This window comes from Drosophila nasuta, chromosome 3 (genome assembly GCF_023558535.2).
Source record: "Drosophila nasuta strain 15112-1781.00 chromosome 3, ASM2355853v1, whole genome shotgun sequence".
Classification (NCBI taxonomy): Eukaryota; Metazoa; Arthropoda; class Insecta; order Diptera; family Drosophilidae; genus Drosophila; species Drosophila nasuta.
In genome coordinates this window covers 51927119-51951577 of record NC_083457.1, presented here as the reverse complement: position 1 = coordinate 51951577, position 24459 = coordinate 51927119, and the positions used below count along the sequence as shown (strand labels likewise).

The 24459-nt window shown below is 37.5% G+C and overlaps 6 protein-coding genes across 6 annotated transcripts in view; all 6 read right to left on the bottom strand.

Moving 5' to 3' along the window:
- Positions 1-25: 25 nt before the first annotated feature.
- On the bottom strand, positions 26-1022 carry LOC132788311 (carboxypeptidase N subunit 2-like). The gene is made up of 2 exons (XM_060795643.1): positions 627-1022; positions 26-394 (listed from the first exon to the last, which is right to left on the bottom strand). Exons 1-2 carry the CDS (start codon positions 1020-1022, stop codon positions 26-28), a joined length of 765 nt encoding a protein of 254 aa, XP_060651626.1.
- A 3565-nt stretch (positions 1023-4587) lies between these two features.
- LOC132788310 (protein artichoke-like) lies at positions 4588-5673 on the bottom strand. Its single transcript, XM_060795642.1, has 3 exons — positions 5380-5673; positions 5142-5297; positions 4588-5064 (listed from the first exon to the last, which is right to left on the bottom strand). The coding sequence occupies exons 1-3, from the start codon at positions 5671-5673 to the stop codon at positions 4588-4590; spliced, it is 927 nt and encodes a 308-aa protein (XP_060651625.1).
- Positions 5674-6307: 634 nt separating this feature from the next.
- LOC132790548 (platelet glycoprotein V-like) lies at positions 6308-9768 on the bottom strand. Its single transcript, XM_060799117.1, has 3 exons — positions 9113-9768; positions 7321-7939; positions 6308-7246 (listed from the first exon to the last, which is right to left on the bottom strand). The coding sequence occupies exons 2-3, from the start codon at positions 7435-7437 to the stop codon at positions 6464-6466; spliced, it is 900 nt and encodes a 299-aa protein (XP_060655100.1). The 5' UTR covers positions 7438-7939; positions 9113-9768; the 3' UTR covers positions 6308-6463.
- A 486-nt stretch (positions 9769-10254) lies between these two features.
- On the bottom strand, positions 10255-14357 carry LOC132788309 (insulin-like growth factor-binding protein complex acid labile subunit). The gene is made up of 4 exons (XM_060795641.1): positions 13800-14357; positions 13054-13725; positions 11388-11531; positions 10255-10896 (listed from the first exon to the last, which is right to left on the bottom strand). The coding sequence occupies exons 1-4, from the start codon at positions 14355-14357 to the stop codon at positions 10255-10257; spliced, it is 2016 nt and encodes a 671-aa protein (XP_060651624.1).
- A 775-nt stretch (positions 14358-15132) lies between these two features.
- Positions 15133-16371, bottom strand: LOC132788307 (platelet glycoprotein V-like). Its single transcript, XM_060795640.1, has 3 exons — positions 16245-16371; positions 16002-16096; positions 15133-15753 (listed from the first exon to the last, which is right to left on the bottom strand). The coding sequence occupies exons 1-3, from the start codon at positions 16369-16371 to the stop codon at positions 15133-15135; spliced, it is 843 nt and encodes a 280-aa protein (XP_060651623.1).
- A 1711-nt stretch (positions 16372-18082) lies between these two features.
- The window catches only part of LOC132788306 (protein artichoke-like), a 33068-nt gene continuing 26691 nt past the window's right edge, over positions 18083-24459 (bottom strand). Inside the window, exons 3-4 of the mRNA XM_060795639.1 lie at positions 19068-19646; positions 18083-18993 (exon numbers count right to left, since the gene is read on the bottom strand). Coding sequence (XP_060651622.1) covers positions 18178-18993; positions 19068-19646 — 1395 coding nt within the window. The 3' untranslated portion in view covers positions 18083-18177. The remainder of the gene's footprint in view (positions 18994-19067; positions 19647-24459) is intronic.

Below are 24459 nucleotides of genomic sequence, written 5' to 3'. Positions count from 1 at the left end.
CTTCATCAATTGATTTTGACCCACATCAAGCATCCTCAGATTTCGGATTGGAACAAAAAAGGCCCGCGGGAAGCACACGCAATGCATTACGGGATAGCAAGAGTGTATCCAAAAAGGGCAATTTTTTAAAAGTTCTCGGGTGCAGATGCTGGAGCATATTGCCCGTTAGAGAAAGCTTACGCATGTGAACCATTGGCAAATATTTATAGCGACCTTTCTTGTTCACCTGTTTGAATCCGAAGAGATGCGGACTCAGATTTTCGAGAAAAATGTGGGACAAGTCAAGCGTCTCCAGTTGCTCGAGGGCCTCAAAAGTGTGTCCTATTAGCTCCATGTTGTAGTTTGACGCCAAATGCAAATGGCGTAAAGAAGTCAGACCAGCGAAGTGAGCACTCTTCAGAGTGGTGATTCTATTGCCAGATAACTCCAGTATTTCAAGTTCACTAAGCAATTCGAATTGGTTTTCGATTATTTGAGAGATCCAATTTTTTCAGTCTAAGTACCTTCTCTACTGATGAGTCAACTACTTCTGCAGGGAGTGTAATCTGGAACTTCATTACAGAACAAAAAACAGTAGAGTTTTAATATTTTGGGCGTCACATGACAATTTTCTTGTTGAAAATTACCTGAGTGAGCTTATTCTTGTTGAGGTACAGCTTTTTCAAGTACGGACAATTGCCCAAGGTGATGTTGAAGGTTGTCAAGTTGTTATGACTAAGGTCTAAGATACCTAAAGATCGCATGTATGGCACTTCTACATGAGTCAATGAATTATTTGCGAAAACAGCAAAAATCAATTTGGAAAATTTGCTAAGCAAATCCTTTGTGAGAACACTAAGCTTATTATCGCTGGCGTCGAGCTCTATTATCGGGCAAACGGTAGGAAAGTGCGAGGCCAGCAGTTGTTCCACCCCACAGCCGGAAATGTTGAGATGCAACAGATAGGGAAGATTGGAGAAGCCTTCACTGAGAAGTTCAAGGCGTGGCACATGCGACAGATCGAGGAACGACAATCGCGGCATATTCAGTGTAACGTGCAACCAGAAGAAGCACTAGGCGACAGGGCTATCGGTATTTGCGGGGCACGCTTTAGAGTCCGGCTCTAGCTCGTCGGCTTTGGGGGTGGTGGTCTTGCTTATACCGATAGCCCTTTCTTCGCTGCTCATTATTATTAATTTAAGATCCGAAATTGAGCGTGCTGCCACGAAGAAGGGATTGCTAGAAAACTAGCCGGAAAGAGAAAGAAAAATTCAAAAATGTATCGAAAATACAAAAAAACAAAGACAGAAAGAGAGAGAAAGTGAGAGAGAATAGAGAGAGAGAGAGAGAGAGAGAGAGAGAGAGAGAGAGAAAGAGAAAGAGAGAGCGAGAATTGAGGTAGGTCATCACAGCTGTTAAGTGATGAAGTCCCCTCCCAACCTAAGATCACTGCATCAGAGCATGGCTCTGGTGATCCCTTCGACCCCTACTTCAGTGGAGTCAATGGCTTGTTTCGGCTAAATAAGGACAGAATTATTTCATGGTTAATACAATTTAATTAATAATAAAAGATAAGTAGTAATGCATTATAACAAGAAAATAAATTGTATAAAATCTATAATAATATTATATGAGGACAGTTGCAATATTATAATAGTTTGTTTTTAAATCTATATATGTGTTTTAATTTCAGTGCTTTGTTTTATCCAATGTAAAGATTTGTTTTTCTTTTGTAAATTCTATTTAAACATTTTTTTTTTATAATACTTAATAATTTGATTTTTTCGTATGCTCTTTTAAATTCTATTTCGTGGTGGTACATAGCGAATGAAATTGAAAGTGATAATATGTGTTTTCGAAATAAACAAACTCACCAACAGAACTCCTGCGGCGGCGATCGATCTCCGGCGATAAAAATAAATAATAATATTATAAAATAATAATAAATAAAATTTTCACCAAAACACTTGTTGTACATTCGCGATATAATTGCGTACGTTTTAATTTGTGTATGTTGTTTTTTTTTCAAATTGGCACTGATTTTAAAATTTCTATCATTCATTGTTTTAACTTAATATAATTTAATTTATTGAACAACATTTCTTTTAATGTATACTTGTAAACTTGGTCACGATTATGCTTTAACTCAACTATTTAATTCATTTTAATTCTTGAAAACAGTATTACTTACTTTTCATTTTTAAATAATTTTAAAATTATACAATTTAGCTGCGCTTTGCTTTTTATTCTGTTGCAAATTTTAAACTGTTACCATTTACTTTTGCTTTTTTAATTTCTTGTTTTTCTTGTTTTTATTTGAATTTTTAAATATTCTTGTGAACAAGTGAACTTTTTAATTTTTAAATATTTTTTAAACTTTTAACTTCTTTGTCTTCGTGTGCATTTTTCTTTCAAAATTCAACATGATTTACTTTTCAATTTTTTTTGCAATTTTTGCAACTCAGCACCACTAAATTCAAATAAAATTTTTTTTTTTTTATAATTTGTGCTGATCGGCGCTACACTGTTAAATTTTAATCTTTTACATTTTTTCTATTTAATCTCAAACAGTGTAGCACATCATTTTCTTTCAAACTTTTCGAATTCTTTTTCTTTTAATTCTTCTTTTAATTTGTCACGTATTCAGTTTAAGTTTTAACATAATTTAATTTTCAATATTTTTGTGCAATTTTTGCAATACTAAATTTTTCTTAACATGTTTTATTTTAACTTGTGCTGAGCGGCGCTACACTGCTGAGTTTTAATCCTTCATATTATTTTACTATTTTTATTTTTAAACAATGTAGCGCTTCATTTTTAACTTTTCAAATTTGGTTTTAATTTCTCATATCACTTTTAACACACACACACTATGTTTTATATACGCGAACTAGTCGCTGATGAGAAGATGAGTAAAGATGAGATGAGCTGAAGATGCTAAAGATGCTGGTGATGAGATGTGGTTACAGGTGCAAATCCTGGACAAGAAGACGATGCGCAGGGGTGCTGCGCTGGCAGTTCGAGCAGATGCCTTGGCGCTACGCCGGCGCAATAAGGCGCTCTGCTCGGAAGAAAGAAGTCGACGGTGTCGCTCACTGGCCCTTCGCTGGCCGATAGTTCGGCGGCAAATATGGCGCTCAACCAATATGCGTCTATGCACGCTGCCGGTCACCAGAAAAGTGCTTTGACCGGAACCAGCCCAGCTTAAGCTGGCTTAGCATGCGCGGTGCAGCGAGCGAAACGTCAAAGCAAGCTTTTTCTTAGTGCAGCTGACGAAACGTCAAAGCTGAGTTTTTCAGTGCAGCTGATACACAACTTAAAGCTCAGCTTTCCAGTGCAGCTGATGCACTCAAAGCTTCGCCCTTATTGCAGACAACAAAAAGCTACTCGAGCGTAAGTTTGAAATTACATTTGTATACTTTTAGGATCGTTTTGAAAGATTTTTCCCTTGCTAATAAAATGGCATACTTTTAGGAAGAACTTTAGCTGACAAGAAAAATTGAATACTTTTAGGCCGTATCTAATTCGCATTAGCTTCAAGCGCCGTTACATCAGTGAACTGTTCACTGTTCCAATAGTTAGCTTCGTTTGCGTGTTTATGATTTTTAACTCGATAAGATTTGTTGTGGGGAAATCGTTTATCTCCTCGAGACTGCTTAATTCCTGGCATTTTAAGCTGTAGAACTTTGAATCTTCTATCTGACAAGTTTGTGTTGCAGCAGTGGCAACACAGCAGATGAGCCAGAGAATCGATAAATTTAAGAACGACATTTATTTGCGACAGTTCATCTCTAACTGAAGAGAGCTTCGTTGAATAAGCAAAGTAAATAAAGTTCGCATAATGCGAGTCCGGTTCTTGGGCGTCGTAAGAGATAGCGTTTGTCTATAAAGTCAAGAGAGAGGTTATCAACATGCCAAAGCTTAGACATTGTCCGAAATCATACTTTCCTCGATGCGTAATTGAATTAAATTTAATATTAAGAATAACAAGAAAGCTAGAGTCGAGTGTGCTCGACTGTGAGATACCCACTACCCATTTTGAATAAAAACAAAATATTGCGGTATTATTTTCAAAATATACCGAAAATACTAATACTACTACAAAAGTATTTCTTTAATAACTTCCACAATTTTTAGCTGATCGCAACCAATCATAACTACTATAGCAGTTATTGTATATACCAAAATTCGTAACTCTAGCTTTAAAATTACGCTTGTTATTCAATTTCTTTTGATTTGCGGGGGCGGAAGTGGGAGTGGCAAAAATTTGAAACAAACTTGATCTGCGTGCAAACATAACATAAATTATAGCTGCATCTCTTATAGTCTCTGAGATCTAATGTTTCATACGGACGGACGGACAGACGGACAGATGGACATGGCTAGATCGTCTCGGCTGTTGACGCTGATCAAGAATATATATACTTTATAGGGTCGGAGATGCTTCCTTCTACCTGTTACTGATTATAGTCAATATGCAAAGTCGTGATGTTGCTTATAGTCTCAAGAAGATCTCTGCTAATCTCTGTTAATTTATTGTGACGCACATCCAGCACCTTCAGATTTCGGATTGGGGCAAACAGGCCCGCGGGAAGCACACGCAATGCATTACGGGCGAGGAAGAGTGTATCCAAAAAATGACAATTTCTCAAAGACTCTAGGGTCCAGATGCTGAAGTTTATTTCCTTCTAGTATAAGCTGTCGCATGTGAGCCATTTGCAAGTGCTCATAAAGTCCTTGTTTGTTCACCGGCTTGTAGCCGAAGAGATGCGGATCCAGATTTTTGAGACCAATATAGGACAAGTCAAGCGTCTCCAGTTGCTCGAGGGCTTCAAAAATGTGTCCTTTTAGCTCCATGTTGTAGTTTGATTCCAAACTCAAATGGCGTAAGGAAGTCAGACCTGATAAGTGAGCACTCTTCAGGGTGGTGAATTTATTGTCAGATAAATCCAGTATTTCAAGTTCACCCAGCAATTCGAAATGGTTTTCGCGAAGCACACTTATCTTGTTCAATGCGAGATCCAATAATCGCAATGGAAATTGCTTTTTAGTCGATGACTTAAAACCTTCTGCAGGTGGTGTAATCTGAAACTTTATTGCAAAGCAGAAAGAGTAGAGCTTTAATATTGTAAACGACACATGATAAACATGATGGAACTTACCTCAGTGAGTTGATTACCGTTGAGGTCGAGATGCTCCAAACGTGGACAATTGTTAAGGTTGAAATCAGTTAACTTATTATCTCGAAGATCCAAGTATCTAAGATTTGGCATATGCGGCAATTCCAGATGACTCAAACCATTATGGTTGAAATAGGCCTTTTTGCAAACGGGGAAGTTTGCTAAACAAATTCTTCGATAGAGAACTAAACTTGTTTTGATTTGCCTTCATCAAGTGCACCATGGAATCGATGGCAAAGTGCGAGTCTAGCAGTTGTTCTAAGCCACACCCAGTGATGTCGATATCAGTCAGATTGGGGTATTTGGAGAAGCCTTCACTGAGAAGTTCAAGACGTGACACGGCGGACAGATTGAGGAACCACAATCTCGGCATGTTCACAGAACTGTTGGCTGCTCCAATGGTTAGCTTTGTTCCCCAGCTTTGAATAGTTAGCTGCTGAAGGTTCCTTGTGGGTAAATGAAGAACACTGCTTATCTCCGTGAAGATACTCAATTCCTCGCATTTTAAGCTCATGAACTGGCCTTTTGGTATCCAACATGAAGGTTTTGCATCAGTGACAACAAAGCACATTAGACAAAGAATCGAAAAATTTAAAAGCGACATTTCAGAGCGACAGTTAATCTATAACTGAAGAGGGCTTTCTTAAATATACAAAGTAAGTAAAGTTCGTTTAATGCGAGTCCCTGTTCTTGGGCGTCATAAGAGATAGCGTTTGTCTATAAAGTCAAGACAGAGGCTATCAACATGCCAAAGCTTAGACATTGTCCGAAATCATACTTTCCCCAATGCGTAATTTAACTAAATATAATATTAGCTACAGTCGAGTGTACTCGACTGTGAGATACTTACTACCCATTTTTTTAAGAAAGCAAAACATTGTGGTATTAATTTGCAAATATACCAAATTAGTATACCAACATATACCAAATGTTATATTTGGTATATTGCTAAAGTACTACATATAAAAGGAGACCCTTATTATGTAAGTATAATAAGAATTTTTTGTATGTCGGAGACCAAGTTCGTGCTAATGGAAAAAACCTAGTAAACCCAAAGTAAAGTTTAGAATTTTTAAGGGAATTATTACTTAGGAGATTTATTTAACTGGCAAGTGTACATTTTTGTTATCGAATAAATTATTGAAAGAAAGTCTTGAAAGAGAAATATTTAGAGTGAATAGCTTAGTTCCATTATTAATTTCATCATTATCAGCATCATCAGTCTGTTGCGACAAATTGCTCCACCGACTGATTGAAACTATTTAAACTCATCAAAATCAGAGGCGTTGTTTCTAATCGTTGCTCTAAAAGTAGTAGTCATCTGTCAGATACTGTATCTTTCTTGCGATCAGCCATTGCTCCAATGGGGCAAAAGAGGCACGTTCCCACGGATTCCCATCAATGCCCATACGTTGCAATTGAGGCAGCGTCCCATTCAAGTCGGGCAGAGTTGTCAGCTGATTATAGTTGATAAGCAGATCCTTGGCGTTGTTTAGACTCTTTAGAATATCGCTGCTAATCTCTGTCAATTGATTGCGACGCATGTCCAGCACCTTCAGATTTTGTATGGGAACAAACAGGCCTTCGGGAAGCACACGCAATGCATTGTTGCTCAGACACAGCTCTTCCAAAAATGGCAATTTCTCAAAGGTTCTAGAGTCCAGCTGCTGGAGTTTATTGCCATTTAGATTAAGCCATCGCATGTGAGCCATTGGCAAGTACTCATAAAGTCCTTGCGTGTCCATCTGTTTGTATCCGAAGAGATTAGGATCCAAACTTTCGAGACCATTGTATGACAAGTCAAGCATCGCCAGTTGCTTGAGTGCTTCAAAGGTATGTTCACTTAGTTCCAATTTACCGTTTGACTGCAAACGCAAATAACGCAACGAAGTCAGACCTGCGAAGTGACCACTCTTCAAAACGGCAATTTTATTGCCAGATAAATTCAGCAACTGGAGTCCACCCAACAATTCGAATTGGTTTTCGATAAGCTCACTTATGCTGTTGTTTGAGAGATCCAATGCTTTCAGTGAAAATACCTTCTCTACTGATGAGTTCACAATTTCTGCAGGGAGTGTAATCTGGAACTTCATTACAGAATAAAAACAGAAGATCTTGAATATTTTAAACGACACATGACAAATTTCTTGCAGTAAATTACCTGAGTGAGATTATTGTTGTTGAGGTAGAGGGCTCCCAAGGATGGACAATTGCCAAAGGTGATGTTGAAGGTTGTCAAGTTATTATGACTAAGGTCTAAGAAAGTTAGATATTCCATGTATGGCAACTCTACATGACTCAGAGAATTGTTTGCGAAATAAGCATAAAACAAATTGGGAAGTTTGCTGAGGAAATCTTTTTTGAGAACACTAAGCTTATTGTCACTGGCGTGGAACTCCCAAACCCAGCAGTTGTTCTACTCCACAACCAGAGATGTTGATCTCAAACAGTTTGGGAAGATTGGAGAAACCTTCATAGAGAAGTTCAAGGCGTGGCACATGCGACAGATCGAGGGTCGGAAATTGCGGCATGTTCAGTGAACTGTTCGCTGCTCCAATGGTTAGCTTTGTTTGCGTGTTTGTGATTTCCAACTTGCGAAGATTTGTTGTGGGGAAATCGACTATGTCCTCGAGACTGCTTAATTCCTGACATTTTAAGTTAATATAGGGATCTATATTTTCTATCTCACAAGTTTGTGTGTCAGCAGTGGCAACACAGCAGATGAGCCAGAGAATTGACAAATTTAAGAACGACATTTGTTTGCGATAGTTCATCTATAACTGAAGAGAGCTTCATTGAATAAGCAAAGTAAATAAAGTTCGCATATTGCGATTACCGGTTTTTGTGCGTCGGAAGAGATAGTCTATATAGTCAAGAGAGGTTATCAACATAATAAAACATAGGCATTGTAAAAACAAAAACTTGTTCCGATACGAATTAATCTATTAATCTGTTTTCTTTTTCATTAATTATAATTCTGACTGGCTGGCTCTACAGAAGCCAAAATTAAACAGAACAATCAATTAAACAATTTACTAAACTAGGGAACATATATATGTATACATATATAGTTTGGATGATTAATGAAATATACAACTAATTATGATATTACACATACATACATAAATAATATTACTTAAATACAATAATTGTGAATACAAATTAATATAAATAACAAGTTAGAAAGCTACAGTCGAGTGTGCTCGACAGTGAGATACCCACTACCTATTTTGAATAAAAACAAAATATTGCAGTAATTTTATCAAAATATACCGAAAATACTACAGAAATGCTAAAAATACACCAAATGGTTTATTTGGTATATCGATATAGTACCACGTTAAAAATATACCATCGACGCCACAATATACCAAATTGTCGGATAAAGCAACTAAGACCCCCCAGTAAGTAGGCGTTTTTGCCCATACACAAGTATTTCTTAATAACTTCGAAAATTTTAATCTGATCGCAATCAAATTTTTAGGACTTATAATAATAATAATACTATAGATATTATTGTATACACCAAAATTCGCAGATCTAGCTTTAATTATTAATGCGCTTATTCGATTTTTTTGATTTGCGGGGGGCGGAAGTGGGCGTGGCAAAAATTTGTAACAAACTTGATATGCTTGCAAACAAACAAATGCTGTCGAAAAAATTATAGCTCTATCTCTTATAGTCTCTGAGATCCAGTGTTTCATACGGACAGACGGACAGACACACAGACGGACATGGCTTGATCGTCTCGGCTGTTGACGCTGATCAAGAATATATATACTTTATAGGGTCGGAGATGCCTCCTTCTAACTGTTTCATACATTTCCTGTCGGCACAAAGTTATAATACCCTTCTACCCTATGGGTAGCGGGTATAAAAAGTTGCTCAGTAGCCCAAAAAAGCAGCTGAGAAGAGCTTTAAAATTCTAAAAGCCCTTTACTGTTGCAACTTACCTGAGTGAGATGATTTTCGTTTAGAGTGAGTTGCTGCAAGTTCGAACAATTGCCCAGGTTGAAATCAGTCAAGTTATTTTGCCCAAGGTACAACATTTTCAGATGCGGCATGTTCGGCAGCTCCAAATGACTCAGAGCATTGTGATCGAAAAAGCAAAAACCAAATTTGGGAATTTGTTAAACAAATCAGAGCAGTGAATTTATTATAACGTGCGTCGATCGCATTGAGCACCGAATCGTTGGCAAAGTGCGAGTTCAGCAGCTGATCCAAGCCACAGCCACTTATGTTGATCTCCATTAGTTGGGGGGAAATTGGAGAAGCCTCCATCGATAAGTTCAAGGCGTGCCACATGCGACAGATCGAGAACCAATAAATTCGATAAGTTCAATGAACTGTTGACTGCTTCAATGCGCAGCTTTGTTTGCGTGTTCCAGATGCTCAGCTTGCGAATGTCTTTTGTATTTATTTTGCTAAGGTCCTCGAGAATGCTTTCTTCCCTGCAAACTAAGCTGCTCCATCTTTCATTTTAACGAGTTAACGAAATTAAGAACAAAAATTTCACATCGACAGCTAATCTATACCTGAGAATTGAATAAATAAAGTTTGAATATGATTTGTGAGCGTTACAAGAGCTTTCGCTAGAGCGAAATATTAAATAGTATTCATATTGTTGTTGAACTGCCAAAAAATATACATTAAAAGAAATCAGTAGTTTTCTTTGATGCTTGAAGCATAGTTGAATTTTGTTCAGTATAATACATTAAAAATGAAATGTACAAAATAACTAAGTGAAGGGCATGAAAATGATGCATTATATGATTTAAAAAAGATTCCAATGTGATTGGTAAATATGATGAAAGTAAAATAATTTCTTATACTTCAAACAGTTAAAATATGTAGCAAATAAATAATAATACTTTCTGCATGTTTTGTGTTTATCTTGATTTCATTTGCATTTCGTTAAATGTTTGTCTTATATATTGTTGTTGTACAATATACAATATAAATTTTGTTAGTAATTGTAGCATTTAAAATATACACACTCTTAACTTTGCTATTTCACAATCAAATCTTTAAAAACATTGGAAATTCATACATAACACCTTCATGTCTATCGTCGAACTTATTTCACACACAATTCTCAAATGCAGTCGTAGTCATGCTTTATATACGCTATTTCTCTTGAGATTAGCCAACGCTCCATTTGGTCAAAGAGGTCGCACTGCCAGGGATTTCCCTCGACGTCCATACGCACCAAATTGGGCAGAGTCCTATTCAAGTCGGGTAGAGAAGACAGCTGATTATAGTCAATTTGTAGAACCGTGATTTTGTTTAGAACCTCCAGAAGATCTCTGCTAATCTCTGTTAATTGATTGCGACCCACATCAAGCATCCTCAGATTTCGGATTGGAACAAAAAGGCCTGCGGGAAGCACACGCAAAGCATTATCGGCGAGTAAGAGTGTATCCAAAAAGGGCAATTTTTTAAAGGTTTTAGGGTGCAGATGTCGAAGCTTATTGCCCGTTAGAGAAAGCTTACGCATGTGAACCATTGGCAAATATTTATAGCGACCTTTCTTGTTCACCTGTTTGAATCCGAAGAGATGCGGACTCAGATTTTCGAGAAAAATGTAGGACAAGTCAAGCGTCTCCAGTTGCTCGAGGGCCTCAAAAGTGTGTCCTATTAGCTCCATGTTGTAGTTTGACGCCAAATGCAAATGGCGTAAGGAAGTCAGACCAGCGAAGTGAGCACTCTTCAGAGTGGTGATTCTATTGCCAGATAACTCCAGTATTTCAAGTTCACCAAGCAATTCGAATTGGTTTTCGATAAGCTCACTTATGGAGTTATTTGAGAGATCCAATTTTGTCAGTCTGAGTACCTTCTCTCTACTGATGAGTCAACTACTTCTGCAGGGAGTGTAATCTGGAACTTCATTACAGAACAAAAACAGTAGAGCTTTAATATTTTAAACGACATATGAAAATTACCTGAGTGAGCTTATTGTTGTTGAGGTACAGCTTTTTCAAGTATGGACAATTGCCCAAGGTGATGTTGAAGGTTGTCAAGTTATTATGACTAAGGTCTAAGATACCTAAAGATCGCATGTATGGCACTTCTACATGAGTCAATGAATTATTTGCGAAAACAGCAAAAAATCAATTTGGAAAATTTGCTAAGCAAATCCTTTGTGAGAACACTAAGCTTATTGTCGCTGGCGTCGAACTCTATTATTGGGCAAACGGTAGGAAAGTGAGAGACAAGCAGTTGTCCCACCCCACAGTCGGAGATGTTGAGATGCATCAGATAGGGAAGATTGGAGAAGCCTTCACTGAGAAGTTCAAGGCGTGGCACATGCGACAGATCGAGGAACGACAATCGCGGCATATTCAGTGAACTGTTCGCTGCTCCAATGGTTAGCTTTGTTTGCGTGTTTATGATTTGTAAATCGGTAAGATTTCTTGTGGGGAAATCGTTTATCTCCTCGAGACTACTTAATTCCTGGCATTTTAAGCTGTAGAACTTTGAATCTTCTATCTCACAAGTTTGTGTTGCAGCAGTGGCAACAAAGCAGATGAGCCAGATAATTGACAAATTTAAGAACGACATTTATTTGCGACAGTTCATCTATAACTGAAGAGAGCTTCGTTGAATAAGCAAAGTAAATAAAGTTCGCAATATGCGAGTCCAGTTCTTGGGCATCGTATGAGATAGCGTTTGTCTATAAAGTCAAAGGTTATCAACATGCCAAAGCTTAAACATTGTCCGAAATCATTCTTTTCTCGATGCGTAATTGAATTAAATATAATATTATGAATAACAAGTAAGAAAGCTACAGTTGAGTCTGCTCGCCACCCTACCCATTTTGAATAAAAACAAAATATTGCGGTATTATTTTCAAAATATACCGAAAATACTAAAAATATAGCAAATGGTATATTTGGTATATCAATACACATTCAAAATATACCATAGACGGCACAATATACCAGATTGTCGGCCGAAGCATCTAAGACCCCTAGTAAGTAGGGGTTTTTGCCCATACAAAAGTATTTCTTTAATAACTTCCACAATTTTTATCTGATCGCAACCAAATTTTGAGGAATCATAACTACTATAGTAGTTATTATATGTGCCAAAATTCGGAACTCTAGCTTTAAAGTTACGCTTGTTATAAGATTTTTGTAGATTTGCGGGGGCGGAAGTGGGCGTGGCAAAAATTTGTAACAAACTTGATATGCTTGCAAACAAACAAATGCTGTCGATGAAAAATTATAGCTCTATCTCTTATAGTCTCTGAGATCTAGGTGTTCATACGGACAGACGGACAGACAGACGGACATAGCTAGATCGTCTCGGCTGTTGACGCTGATCAATAATATATATACTTTATAGGGTCGGAGATGCCTCGTTCTACCTGTTACATACATTTCCTGTCGGCACAAAGTTATAATACCCTTCTACTCTATGAGTAGCGGGTATAAAAATCGTTGCCTACTTTCCGGCTATAGCAAATTTTGGTTGAACAAGCGGCCTTTAGAATGGTGAAATTTGTATTTTAATTCTTCGTCTTTCAGAAAATGGTGTTTGCCGAAAAAAAATCGAATTAAATCGAACGCAAGAGCGTCCCAGAATCTTCCTTTAATATAACTTGAATGAAAACAATTACAGAGCGAATATTTGATCATTTCATCATTACTCTAATCATTATCAACGCCATCAGTCTGCTTCGACATTTTGCTCTATATAAGTATGTAGATATTCATGTCAATCGTCGAACCCATTCCGCATACAATTCTCAAATGCAGAGGGGCAGCTCCTCATCGCTGCTAAAAAAGTCGTAGTCATCCTTTATATACGCTATTTTTCTTGAGATCAGCCAACGCTCCGTTTGGGCAAAGAGGTCGCATTGCCAGGGATTTCCCTCGACGGCCATACGCACCAAATTAGGCAGTGTCCCATTTAAGTCGGGCAGAGAAGGCAACTGATTATAGTCAACATGTAGAGCCAAGATGTTGTTTAGAGTCGTGAAAATATCTCTGCTTATCTTCGTGAATTGATTGTGACCCACATTAAGCACCGTCAGATTTTGTATTGGAGCAAAAACGCCCGCGGGAAGCACACGCAATGAATTACGGGATAGCAAGAGTGTATCCAAAAAAGGCAATTTCTCAAAGGTTCTAGGGTGCAGATGTTGGAGCTTATTGCCCGTTAGATAAAGCTTACGCATGTGAACCATTGGCAAGTGATCAAAGATACCTTGCTTGTCCACCTGCTTGTAGCCGAAGAGATGCGGATCCAGATTTTCGAGACCAATGTGGGACAAGTCAAGCTCCTTCAGACGCTCGAGGGCTTCAAATGTGTGTCGTTTTAGCTCCATTTTGTAGTTTGACGCCAAATGCAAATATTGTAACGAAGTCACCCCTGCGAAGTGAGCACTCTTCAGAGTGGTGATTTTATTGCCAGATAACTCCAGTATTTCAAGTTTCCCCAGCAATTCGAATTGGTTTTCGAGAAGCACGCTTATGTTGTTGCTTGAGAGATCCAATAATCGCAGTGGATATTGCTTCTTGGTCGATGAGTTAAAACCTTCTGCAGGTGGTGTAATCTGAAACTTTATTGCAAAGCAGAAAGGGTAGAACTTTAATATTGTAAACGACACATGAGAAATTTCCTGATGCAACTTACCTGAGTGAGTTGATTGTTATTGAGATAGAGATGCTCCAAGCGTGGACAATTGTTAAGGTTGAAATCAGTTAACTTATTTCCTTGAAGCTCCAGTTCTCTAAGATTTGGCATATGCGGCAATTCCAAATGACTCAAACCATTATAGTTGAAATAGGCCTTTTGCAAACGGGGAAGTTTGCTAAACAAATCCTTCGATAGAGAACTAAACTTGTTTTGATTTGCCTTCAGCAAGTGCACCATGGAATCGATGGCAAAGTGTGAGTCTAGCAGTTGTTCTAAGCCACAGCCAGTGATGTCGATATCAGTGAGATTGGGGTATTTGGAGAAGCCTTCACTGAGAAGTTCCAGACCTTTCGAGTGGGACAGATCGAGAAGGAACAAATGCGGCATGTTCACAGAACTGTTGGCTGCTCCAATGGTTAGCTTTGTATCCCTGCTTTGGATAGATAGCTGCTGAAGGGTCCTTGTGGGTAAATGAAGGACACTGCTTATCTCCGTGAAGCTGCTCAATTCCTCGCATTTTAAGCTCGTGAACTTGCTTTTTTTTGTACCCAACATGAAGGTTTTGCATCAGTGACAACAAAGCACATTAGACAAAGAATCGAAAAATTTAAAACCGACATTTCAGACAGTTCATCTATAACTGAAGAGGGCTTTCTTTAATGCACAAAGTAAATAAAGTTCGTTTAATGCGAGTCCCTGTTCTTGTGCGTCATAAGAGATAGCGTTTGTGTATAAAGTCAAGAGGGAGGTTATCAACATGCCAAAGCTTAAACATTGTCCGAAATCATACCTTCCCCGATGCGTAATTGAATTAAATATAATATTAAGCATAACAACTAAGAAAGAAACAGTCGAGTGTACTCGACTGTGAGATACTTACTACCCATTTTTTAAAAAAGCAAAACATTGTGGTATTAAGTTGAAAATATACCAAATTAGTACACCAAAAAAATACTTTACTTGGTATATATTTGTCAAAGGTTATATTTGGTATATTAGTAAAGTACTACATTTAAAAGAAGACCTTTAATATGTAAGTATAATAAGAATTTCTGTGTGTTGGAGGTCAAGTTCGTACTGATGGAAAACAATAGTAAAACCAAAGTAAAAATTAGAAGGTTTAAGGGAATTATTACTAAGAAAATTTATTTAACTGGCAAGTGTGTATGTTTTCGTTATCAAATAAATTCTTCATCATTATCAGCATCATCAGACTGCTTCGGCAAATTGCTCCACCGACTGCTTGATGCTATTTAAACTCATCTATAAAACCTTCATGTCGATCGTCAAGCTCGTTCCGCATACGAGCTCGAAGTTAGAGGGCTAGTTTCTAATCGCTGCTATAAAACTCGTAGTCATCTGTCAGATACTGTATCTTTCTTGCGATCAGCCATTGCTCCAATGGGGCAAAAGAGGCACGTTCCCACGGATTCCCATCAATGCCCATTCGTTGCAATTGAGGCAGCGTCCCATTCAAGTCGGGCAGAGTTGTCAGCTGATTATAGTTGATAAGCAGATCCTTGGCGTTGTTTAGACTCTTCAGAATATCGCTGCTAATCTCTGTCAATTGATTGTGACGCATGTCCAGCACCTTCAGATTTTGTATAGGAACAAACAGGCCTTTGGGAAGCACACGCAATACATTGTTGCTCAGACACAGCTCTTCCAAAAATGCCAATTTCTCAAAGGTTCTAGAGTCCAGCTGCTGGAGTTTATTGCCGTTTAGATTAAGCCATCGCATGTGAGCCATTGGCAAGTACTCATAAAGTCCTTGCGTGTCCACCTGTTTGTAGCCGAAAAGATGGGGACTTAGAATTTCGAGACCATTGTATGACAAGTCGAGCGTCTCCAGATGCTTGAGTGCTTCAAAAGTGTGTTCTGTTAGCTCCAATTTACCATTTGACTGCAAATGCAAATGACGCAACGAAGTCAGATCTGCGAAGAGAGCACTCTTAAAAACGGAAGTTTTATTGCCAGATAACTCCAGTATTTCAAGTTCACCCAGCAATTCGAATTGGTTTTCGAAAAGCTCACTTATGCTGTTGTTTGAGAGATCCAATGCTTTTAGTGAAAATAATTTCTCTACTGATGAGTCCACAACTTCTGCAGGGAGTGTAATCTGGAACTTCATTACAGAACAAAAACAGAAGATCTTGAATATTTTAAACGACACATGACAAATTTCTTGCTGTAAATTACCTGAGTGAGATTATTGTTGTTGAGGTAGAGGCCTTCCAAGGATGGACAATTGCCAAAGGTGATGTTGAAGGTTGTCAAGTTATTATGACTAAGGTCTAATACAGTTAGATATTCCATGTATGGCAACTCTACATGACTCAGAGAGTTGTTTGCGAAATAAGCATAAAACAAATTGGGAAGTTTGCTGAGGAAATCTTTTGTGAGAACACTAAGCTTATTGTCACTGGCGTGGAACTCCCAAACCCAGCAGTTGTTCTACTCCACAACCAGAGATGTTGATCTCAAACAGTTTGGGAAGATTGGAGAAACCTTCACTGAGAAGTTCAAGGCATGGCACATGCGACAGATCGAGGGTCGAAAATTGCGGCATGTTCAGTGAACTGTTTGCTGCTCCAATGGTTAGCTTTGTTTGCGTGTTTATGATTTGTAAATCGGTAAGATTTCTTGTGGGGAAATCGTTTATCTCCTCGAGACTGCTTAATTCCTGGCATTTTAAGCTGTAGAACTTTGAATCTTCTATCTCACAAGTTTGTGTTGCAGCAGTGGCAACAAAGCAGATGAGCCAGATAATTGACAAATTTAAGAACGACATTTGTTTGCGATAGTTCATCTATAACTGAAGAGAGCTTCATTGAATAAGCAAAGTAAATAAAGTTCGCATATTGCGATTACCGGTTTTTGTGCGTCGGAAGAGATAGTCTATATAGTCAAGAGAGGTTATCAACATAATAAAACATAGGCATTGTAAAACAAAAACTTGTTCCGATACGAATAAATCTATTAATCTGTTTTCTTTTTCATTAATTATAATTCTGACTGGCTGGCTCTACAGAAGCCAAAATTAAACAGAACATACATAGTAGATGGCGTAGCTTTCGGGTAGAACAATCAATTAAACAATCTACTAAACTAGGGAACATACATATACATATATATAATTTGGATGATTAATGAAATATACAACTAATTATGATATTACACATACATACATAAATAATATTACTTAAATACAATAATTGTGAATACAAATTAATATAAATAACAAGTTAGAAAGCTACAGTCGAGTGTGCTCGACAGTGAGATACCCACTACCTATTTTGAATAAAAACAAAATATTGCAGTAATTTTATCAAAATATACCGAAAATACTACAGAAATGCTAAAAATACACCAAATGGTTTATTTGGTATATCGATATAGTACCACGTTAAAAATATACCATCGACGGCACAATATACCAAATTGTCGGATAAAGCAACTAAGACCCCCAGTAAGTAGGCGTTTTTGCCCATACACAAGTATTTTTTAATAACTTCGAAAATTTTAATCTGATCGCAATCAAATTTTTAGGACTTATAATAATAATACTATAGATATTATTGTATACACCAAAATTCGCAGATCTAGCTTTAATTATTAATGCGCTTATTCGATTTTTTTGATTTGCGGGGGCGGAAGTGGGCGTGGCAAAAATTTGTAACAAACTTGATATGCTTGCAAACAAACAAATGCTGTCGAAATAATTATAGCTCTATCTCTTATAGTCTCTGAGATCCAGTGTTTCATACGGACAGACAGACGGACATAGCTATATCGTCTCGGCTGTTGACGCTGATCAAGAATATATATACTTTATAGGGTCGGAGATGCCTCCTTCTAACTGTTACATACATTTCCTGTCGGCACAAAGTTATAATACCCTTCTACTCTATGAGTAGCGGGTATAAAAATCGTTGCCTACTTTCCGGCTGTATCAAATTTTGGTTGAACAAGCGGCATTCTAAAGGTGGAAAATGTATTTCAATTCTTCGTCTTTCAGAAAATGGGTTTTGCCGGAAAAATGTTATGTTTAGGTCGAACGCAAAAGCGTCCCTGTGGCACACATGTAGTTTGTAGTTAATATGCAAAGCCGTGATTTTATTTCGAGTAAGAATATCGCTGCTTATCTCTGCCAATTGATTTAAACTCATCACTCTGAACCAAGTGCGATGATGCGCTGTCAAAAAAATTCAACAACATTTAATAGGACTTGAATGAAAACAATTACAGAGCGAATATTTGATCATTACATCATTACTCTAATCATTATCAACGCCATCAGTCTGCTTCGACATTTTGCTCTATATAAGTATGGAGATATTCATGTCGATTGACGAACCCATTCCGCATACAATTCTCAAATGCAGAGGGGCAGCTCCTCATCGCTGCTAAAAAACTCGTAGTCATCCTTTATATACGCTATTTTTCTTGAGATCAGCCAACGCTCCGTTTGGGCAAAGAGGTCGCATTGCCAGGGATTTCCCTCGATGGCTATACGCTTTAAATTGGGCAGCGTCCCATTTAAGTCGGGTAGAGAAGACAGTTGATTATAGTCAATATGTAGAGTCGTGATGTTGCTTATAGTCTCCAGAAGATCTCTGCTAATCTCTGTTAATTTATTGTGACGCACATCCAGCACCTTCAGATTTCGGATTGGAGCAAACAGGCCCGCGGGAAGCACACGCAATGCATTACGGGCGAGCAAAAGTGTATCCAAAAATGGCAATTTCTCAAAGGTTCTAGGGTCCAGATGCTGAAGTTTATTTACGTCTAGTTTAAGCTGTCGCATGTGAGCCATTGGCAAGTACTCATAAAGTCCTTCTTTGTCCATCTGCTTGTAGCCGAAGAGATGCGGATCCAGACTTTCGAGACCAATGAAGGACAAGTCAAGTGTCTCCAGTTGCTGGAGGGCTTCAAATGTGTGTCCTATTAGCTCCATTTTGTGGTTCGTCGCCAAACTCAAATGGCGTAAAGAAGTCAGACCTGAGAAGTGAGCACCCTTCAGAGTGGTGAATTTATTGCCAGATAAATCCAGTATTTCAAGTTCACCCAGAAATTGGAATTTGTTTTCGGTTAGCACACTTATGTTGTTACTTGAGAGATCCAATAATCGCAGTGGAAATTGCTTCTTGGTCGATGAGTTAAAACCTTCTGCAGGTGGTGTAATCTGAAACTTTATTGCAAAGCAGAAAGGGTAGAACTTTAATATTGTAAACGACACATGATAAATTTCCTGATGCAACTTACCTCAGTGATTTGATTGCCGTAGAGGTCGAGATGCTCCAAGCGTGGACAATTGTTAAGGTTGAAATCAGTTAACTTATTTCTTTGAAGCTCCAAGTACCTAAGATTTGGCATGTGCGGCAATTCCAAATGACTCAAACCATTATGGTTGAAATAGGCCTTTTGCAAACGGGGAAGTCTGTTAAACAAATCCTTCGACAGAGAACTAAGCTTATTGTGACCTGCCTTCAGCAAGTGCACCATGGAATCGATGGCAAAGTGTGAGTCTAGCAGTTGTTCTAAGCCACAGCCAGTGATGTCGATATCAGTGAGATTGGGGTATTTGGAGAAGCCTTCACTGAAAAGTTCCAGATCTTTCGAGTGGGACAGATCGAGAAGGAACAAATGCGGCATGTTCACAGAACTGTTGGCTGCTCCAATGGTTAGCTTTGTATCCCTGCTTTGGATAGTTAGTTGCTGAAGGGTCCTTGTGGGTAAATGAAGGACACTGCTTATCTCCGTGAAGCTGCTCAATTCCTCGCATTTTAAGCTCGTGAACTTGCTTTTTTTGTATCCCACATTTTGGTTCTGCAGCAGTGGCAACAAAGCACATTAGACAAAGAATCGAGAATTTAAAAACCGACATTTCAGAGCGACAGTTAATCTATAACTGAAGAGTGCTTTCTTAAATACACAAAGTAAATAAAGTTCGTTTAATGCGAGTCCAGTTCTTGTGCGTCATAAGAGATAGCTTTTGTCTATAAAGTCAAGAGAGAGGTTATCAACATGCCAAAGCTTAAACATTGTCCGAAATCATACCTTCCCCGATGCGTAATTGAATTAAATATAATATTATGAATAACAAGTAAGAAAGCTACAGTCGAGTCTGCTCGCCACCCTACCCATTTTGAATAAAAACAAAATATTGCGGTATTATTTTCAAAATATACCGAAAATACTAAAAATATAGCAAATGGTATATTTGGTATATCAATATAGTACCACATTCAAAATATACCATAGACGGCACAATATACCAGATTGTCGGCCAAAGCATCTAAGACCCCTAGTAAGTAGGCGTTTTTGCCCATACAAAAGTATTTCCTTAATAACTTCGGCAATTTCTATCTGATCGCAACCACATTTTCAGGAATCACAATTACTATTGTTGTTATTGTGTATACCAAAATTGCCAGCTCTAGAATTACGCTTGTTATTCGATTTTTGTTGATTTGCGGAGGCGGAAGTGGGCGTGACAAAAATTTAAAACAAACTTGATCTGCGTGAAAACATAATAAATGCTGTCGAAAACAAGTAAGAAAGCTACAGTCGAGTGTACTCGACTGTGAGATACCCGCTACCCATTTTGAATAAAATAAATATAATTTGCGGTATTTTCTCAAAATATACCGAATATACTGCAAAAATACTAAAAATATACCAAATGGTATATTTGGTATATCGACATAGTACCGCATTCAAAATATACCATAGACGGCACAATATACCAGATTGTCAGCCAAAGCAACTAAGACCCCTAGTAAGTAGGCGTTTTTGCCCATACAAAAATATTTCTTTTATAACTTCGACAATTTTTATCTGATCGCAACCAAATTTTCAGAAATCATAACTACTATAGTAGTTATTATATATACCAAAATTCGGAACTCTAGCTTTAAAATTACGCTTGTTATTCGATAAAGTATATATATATATACCTATAAAGTATATATATTCTTGATCAGCGTCAACAGCCGAGACGATATAGCTATGTCCGTCTGTCTGTCCGTCTGTCCGTCTGTGTGTCTGTCCGTCCGTCCGTATGAACACCTAGATCTCAGAGACTATAAGAGATAGAGCTATAATTTTTTTTCGACAACATTTGTTATGTTTGCACGCAGATCAAGTTTGTTTCAAATTTTTGCCACGCCCACTTCCGCCCCCGCAAAACAAAAAAATCGAATAACAAGCGTAATTTTAAAGCTAGAGTTCCGAATTTTGGTATATATAATAACTACTATAGTAGTTATGATTTCTGAAAATTTGGTTGCGATCAGATAAAAATTGTCGAAGTTATAAAAGAAATATTTTTGTATGGGCAAAAACGCCTACTTACTAGGGGTCTTAGTTGCTTTGGCTGACAATCTGGTATATTGTGCCGTCTATGGTATATTTTGAATGCGGTACTATGTCGATATACCAAATATACCATTTGGTATATTTTTAGTATTTTTGCAGTATATTCGGTATATTTTGAGAAAATACCGCAAATTATATTTATTTTATTCAAAATGGGTAGCTGGTATCTCACAGTCGAGTACACTCGACTGTAGCTTTCTTACTTGTTTTATATTGCAAAAAGCGCCTACTACTATCCGTGCTTAGTTGGTCTGACAATTTGGTATATGTGTTGCTTTATGGTATATTTTGTATGCAATACTGTCCCAATATACCAAATATAGCCTTCGGCATGTTTTAGTATTTTTGTGGTATATTGGTTCCGTATATTTACAGAATAATACCGCATTGTTTTTATTTGATTAAAAGTGGGTAGCGGGTATTTCACAGTCAAACACGCCCAACTGTAGCTTTTATACTTGTTTTAATTCTCTTTGCTTTCGCTTCTCTAGGAGATTATATTTTCTGGCGTTATATGTCCTATCGCTTACGTCAGTAATGTTCGTTGTTAGTCGAATCTTGTACAGTGAATCACAGTGTGATCGACATTGTCTTTATCGGCATCCCATAGAAACGAGCGGAAGCATTCGTGACCTGTGAACGTTTGGGATTCTTAGAAATATACGTCACTGTATAGCCTCAGCATTCAGATTCGCCGGCCATGATCCAGTGATTTCAAAATGTCAAGAGCTTGACTTTTGAAATACGAAATTGATTGTCATTTTAGTCGCGTGTCATTGCTCATAGATTATTTTACTTTTTGCTGCTATTAAATCTTTACCGATACTGCATGATAACTGCTAATTATTTTATTAGCCGAGGTGGTATTCAGCAAACGCCATAGACTATGTACTTTTGATTTGCAGAGCACCAGCGATCTTTATGTCATACAGTAGGCAACATTATTTACATAAATTAATGACTTCCTATGTACTAGAAGGGATTGAAATGCATCCCAAATATTAATTTTGAGTCTGATTCCAAGATATATCTTGGGTATACCTTAGCTAGCTGCCAACCATCGCATCCAATCGCTGATTATAACTAGGTCGACATAGAGTTCCGGTACGTAAGATTCTTGTGATCATTCTAAAACCTTTTTAATTAATAATGGAATAAATTAAAAAAATATACATCTTAAGTTTTTATTTCATGATATTTGTTTATTAAAACTAACTTAATTGATGTCACTAGTTTTATCTTTAAAGAACTTGAAAACAAATTGTTGTGTCGACGCTTTTAAGTTTATATTATAGTGGAAACCATATTAATGATCTGTAAATAATAAAAAGCTACTCTATTAAACAAACACAAAATCTAATCATTAAACGACCTTATCTGAAAACTTAAGCTCTTCCTTAGCATCGTTACGTCGATCATCCCTCAAATGGGGAATCGTCTAATTCAATTTGTGCAGAAAAGTCGTTTGAATGTTGTTAATAAGCAGATCTGTGATGTTGTTTAGACTCTCCAGAACATCGCTGCATATCTCCGCCAATTGATTGTAACCCACATTTAGCTTCTGCAAATGCAGGCCTGAAAAGTAAGCACTCTTCAGAGTGGCGATTTTATTGCCGGATAAATCCAGCAACTGGAGTCCACCCAACAATTCGAATTGGTTTTCGAAGAGCACATTAATGTTGTTGTGAGAGAGATCCAATTGTTGCAGTGCGAATTGCATTTCAGATGAGCCAAAGACATCTGCCGGAAGTGAAGTCAATGCATTCCTCGAGAGATACATATATTGATTGAATTGAATTGAAGAGCGACGACATTTCGACGTGACAGTTCAGCAACAATTGAGCAGCGTTTGAATTAGTACGCAAAATAAATGAATTTCGTTGGTATCGAGTTTGGCTTTCGTGCGTCAAGAGAGCTTTCGCTAGAGTGACGTCCATGTTCTATATAGTCTAGAGAATGTGGCCCCCAGGTTATCAATATGACAAAGTTTAGTCATCGTCCGAAATGCGTAATTGAAATGAAAATGATAATAATCAAAGGAAAAATTTCGTAAGCCGTAGATAAGCGGATTATTTCGTACATTAGTCAGCCTGAAAGTATTCTTCAATTTTTTGTGTAGAATGGGAAAAAGGGATTTTTAATGAAAAACTATAATTTTTATCTGTGAAGCATGTGGTGGTCTATTAGCACTCGTAATAGTACTGGATCAAAGAAAACTCAGCATCCGTATGTCAGAGGCCAAGTTTATGCTATTGAATGTGATAATGGCATAAACCGAAAATTATGTTTACAATCGCTACTTATAGAGTAGGCGATGAATATCACTTTGTGTCTACAGGAAATGTCTGTAACTGACAGAAGTTGTCATCTCCGAATCCATAAAGTGTATGTATTTATGATCAGCATTAATAGACAAAGCGATGTAGCTATGGCTGTCGGAAACGGACAGACAGATAGATAGTATGTAAGAGATTTAATTTTCGAGATCTGATGCTGTCGGGTCTTAGTTGCTTTGCCTGGCAATCTCGTATATTCTGAATCAATATCAATATACCAAACATAGCCCTTGGTATATTCTTCAGTATTTTTACGGTATATTAAGTTTGTACATTTGAAGATTAATACTGCACTATTTTTATACCCGCTACCCATAGGGTATTAAAACTTTGTGCCGGCAGGAAATTTATGTAACAGGTAGAAGGAGGCATCGCCGACCCTATAAAGTATATATATTCTTGATCAGCATCTAGCCATGTTCGTCTGTCCGTATGAAACACTGGATCTCAGAGACTATCAGAGATAGAGCTATAATTTTGGCACGCCCACTTCCGCCCCTGAAAATCAATAATTTTTTTGAATGGACAAAAACGCCTACTTACTAGGGGTCTTAGTTGCTTTGGTCGACAATCTGGTATATTGTGCCGTCTATGGTATTTTTTTAATGAGCTACTATAGCGATATACCAAATAATCAAATATAACATTCGGTATATTTTTAGTATGTTGTAATATTTTTGGTATATTTTGAGAATAATACCGCAATATTTAGCTTTTATTCAAAATGGGTAGCGGGTTTCTTTCTTTCTTGCTTTTTTATTGAATGTGTGTACCGGGTATTTCACAGTCAAGTGGTTCGCTCTCTTACTTGTTTTGAATGTTACAGTAAATATATTTTAAAGCTAAGTGAGATACTAATTCGACAAGTGGAGAATTCAGCTGCAGCCATCACTTCATCACCGAATACATATATTTCAGCGACATTGCTCAAATCCGGACAG

Coding starts and splice junctions, on each gene's coding strand:
- LOC132788311 (XM_060795643.1), bottom strand. CDS start 1,022: ATGCCGCGATTGTCGTTCCTCGATCTGTCGCATGTGCCACGCCTTGAA. Junction 395..626: donor ACAAGAATAAGCTCACTCAG/GTAATTTTCAAC, acceptor ACCACTCTGAAG/AGTGCTCACTTCGCTGGTCT.
- LOC132788310 (XM_060795642.1), bottom strand. CDS start 5,673: ATGAGCTTAAAATGCGAGGAATTGAGTATCTTCACGGAGATAAGCAGT. Junction 5,298..5,379: donor ACTTTGCCATCGATTCCATG/GTGCACTTGATG, acceptor GTTTGCAAAAAG/GCCTATTTCAACCATAATGG. Junction 5,065..5,141: donor ACGGTAATCAACTCACTGAG/GTAAGTTCCATC, acceptor ATAAAGTTTCAG/ATTACACCACCTGCAGAAGG.
- LOC132790548 (XM_060799117.1), bottom strand. CDS start 7,437: ATGGAATATCTAACTTTCTTAGACCTTAGTCATAATAACTTGACAACC. Junction 7,247..7,320: donor ACAACAATAATCTCACTCAG/GTAATTTACTGC, acceptor TCTGTAATGAAG/TTCCAGATTACACTCCCTGC.
- LOC132788309 (XM_060795641.1), bottom strand. CDS start 14,357: ATGTTGGGTACAAAAAAAAGCAAGTTCACGAGCTTAAAATGCGAGGAA. Junction 11,532..13,053: donor ATGGGACACTGCCTAATTTG/GTGCGTATGGCC, acceptor ACGCAAACAAAG/CTAACCATTGGAGCAGCGAA. Junction 10,897..11,387: donor TCAACATCTCCGACTGTGGG/GTGGGACAACTG, acceptor GAAATACTGGAG/TTATCTGGCAATAGAATCAC.
- LOC132788307 (XM_060795640.1), bottom strand. CDS start 16,371: ATGCCGCAATTTTCGACCCTCGATCTGTCGCATGTGCCATGCCTTGAA. Junction 16,097..16,244: donor TGGAGTAGAACAACTGCTGG/GTTTGGGAGTTC, acceptor TAACTGTATTAG/ACCTTAGTCATAATAACTTG. Junction 15,754..16,001: donor ACAACAATAATCTCACTCAG/GTAATTTACAGC, acceptor TCCGTTTTTAAG/AGTGCTCTCTTCGCAGATCT.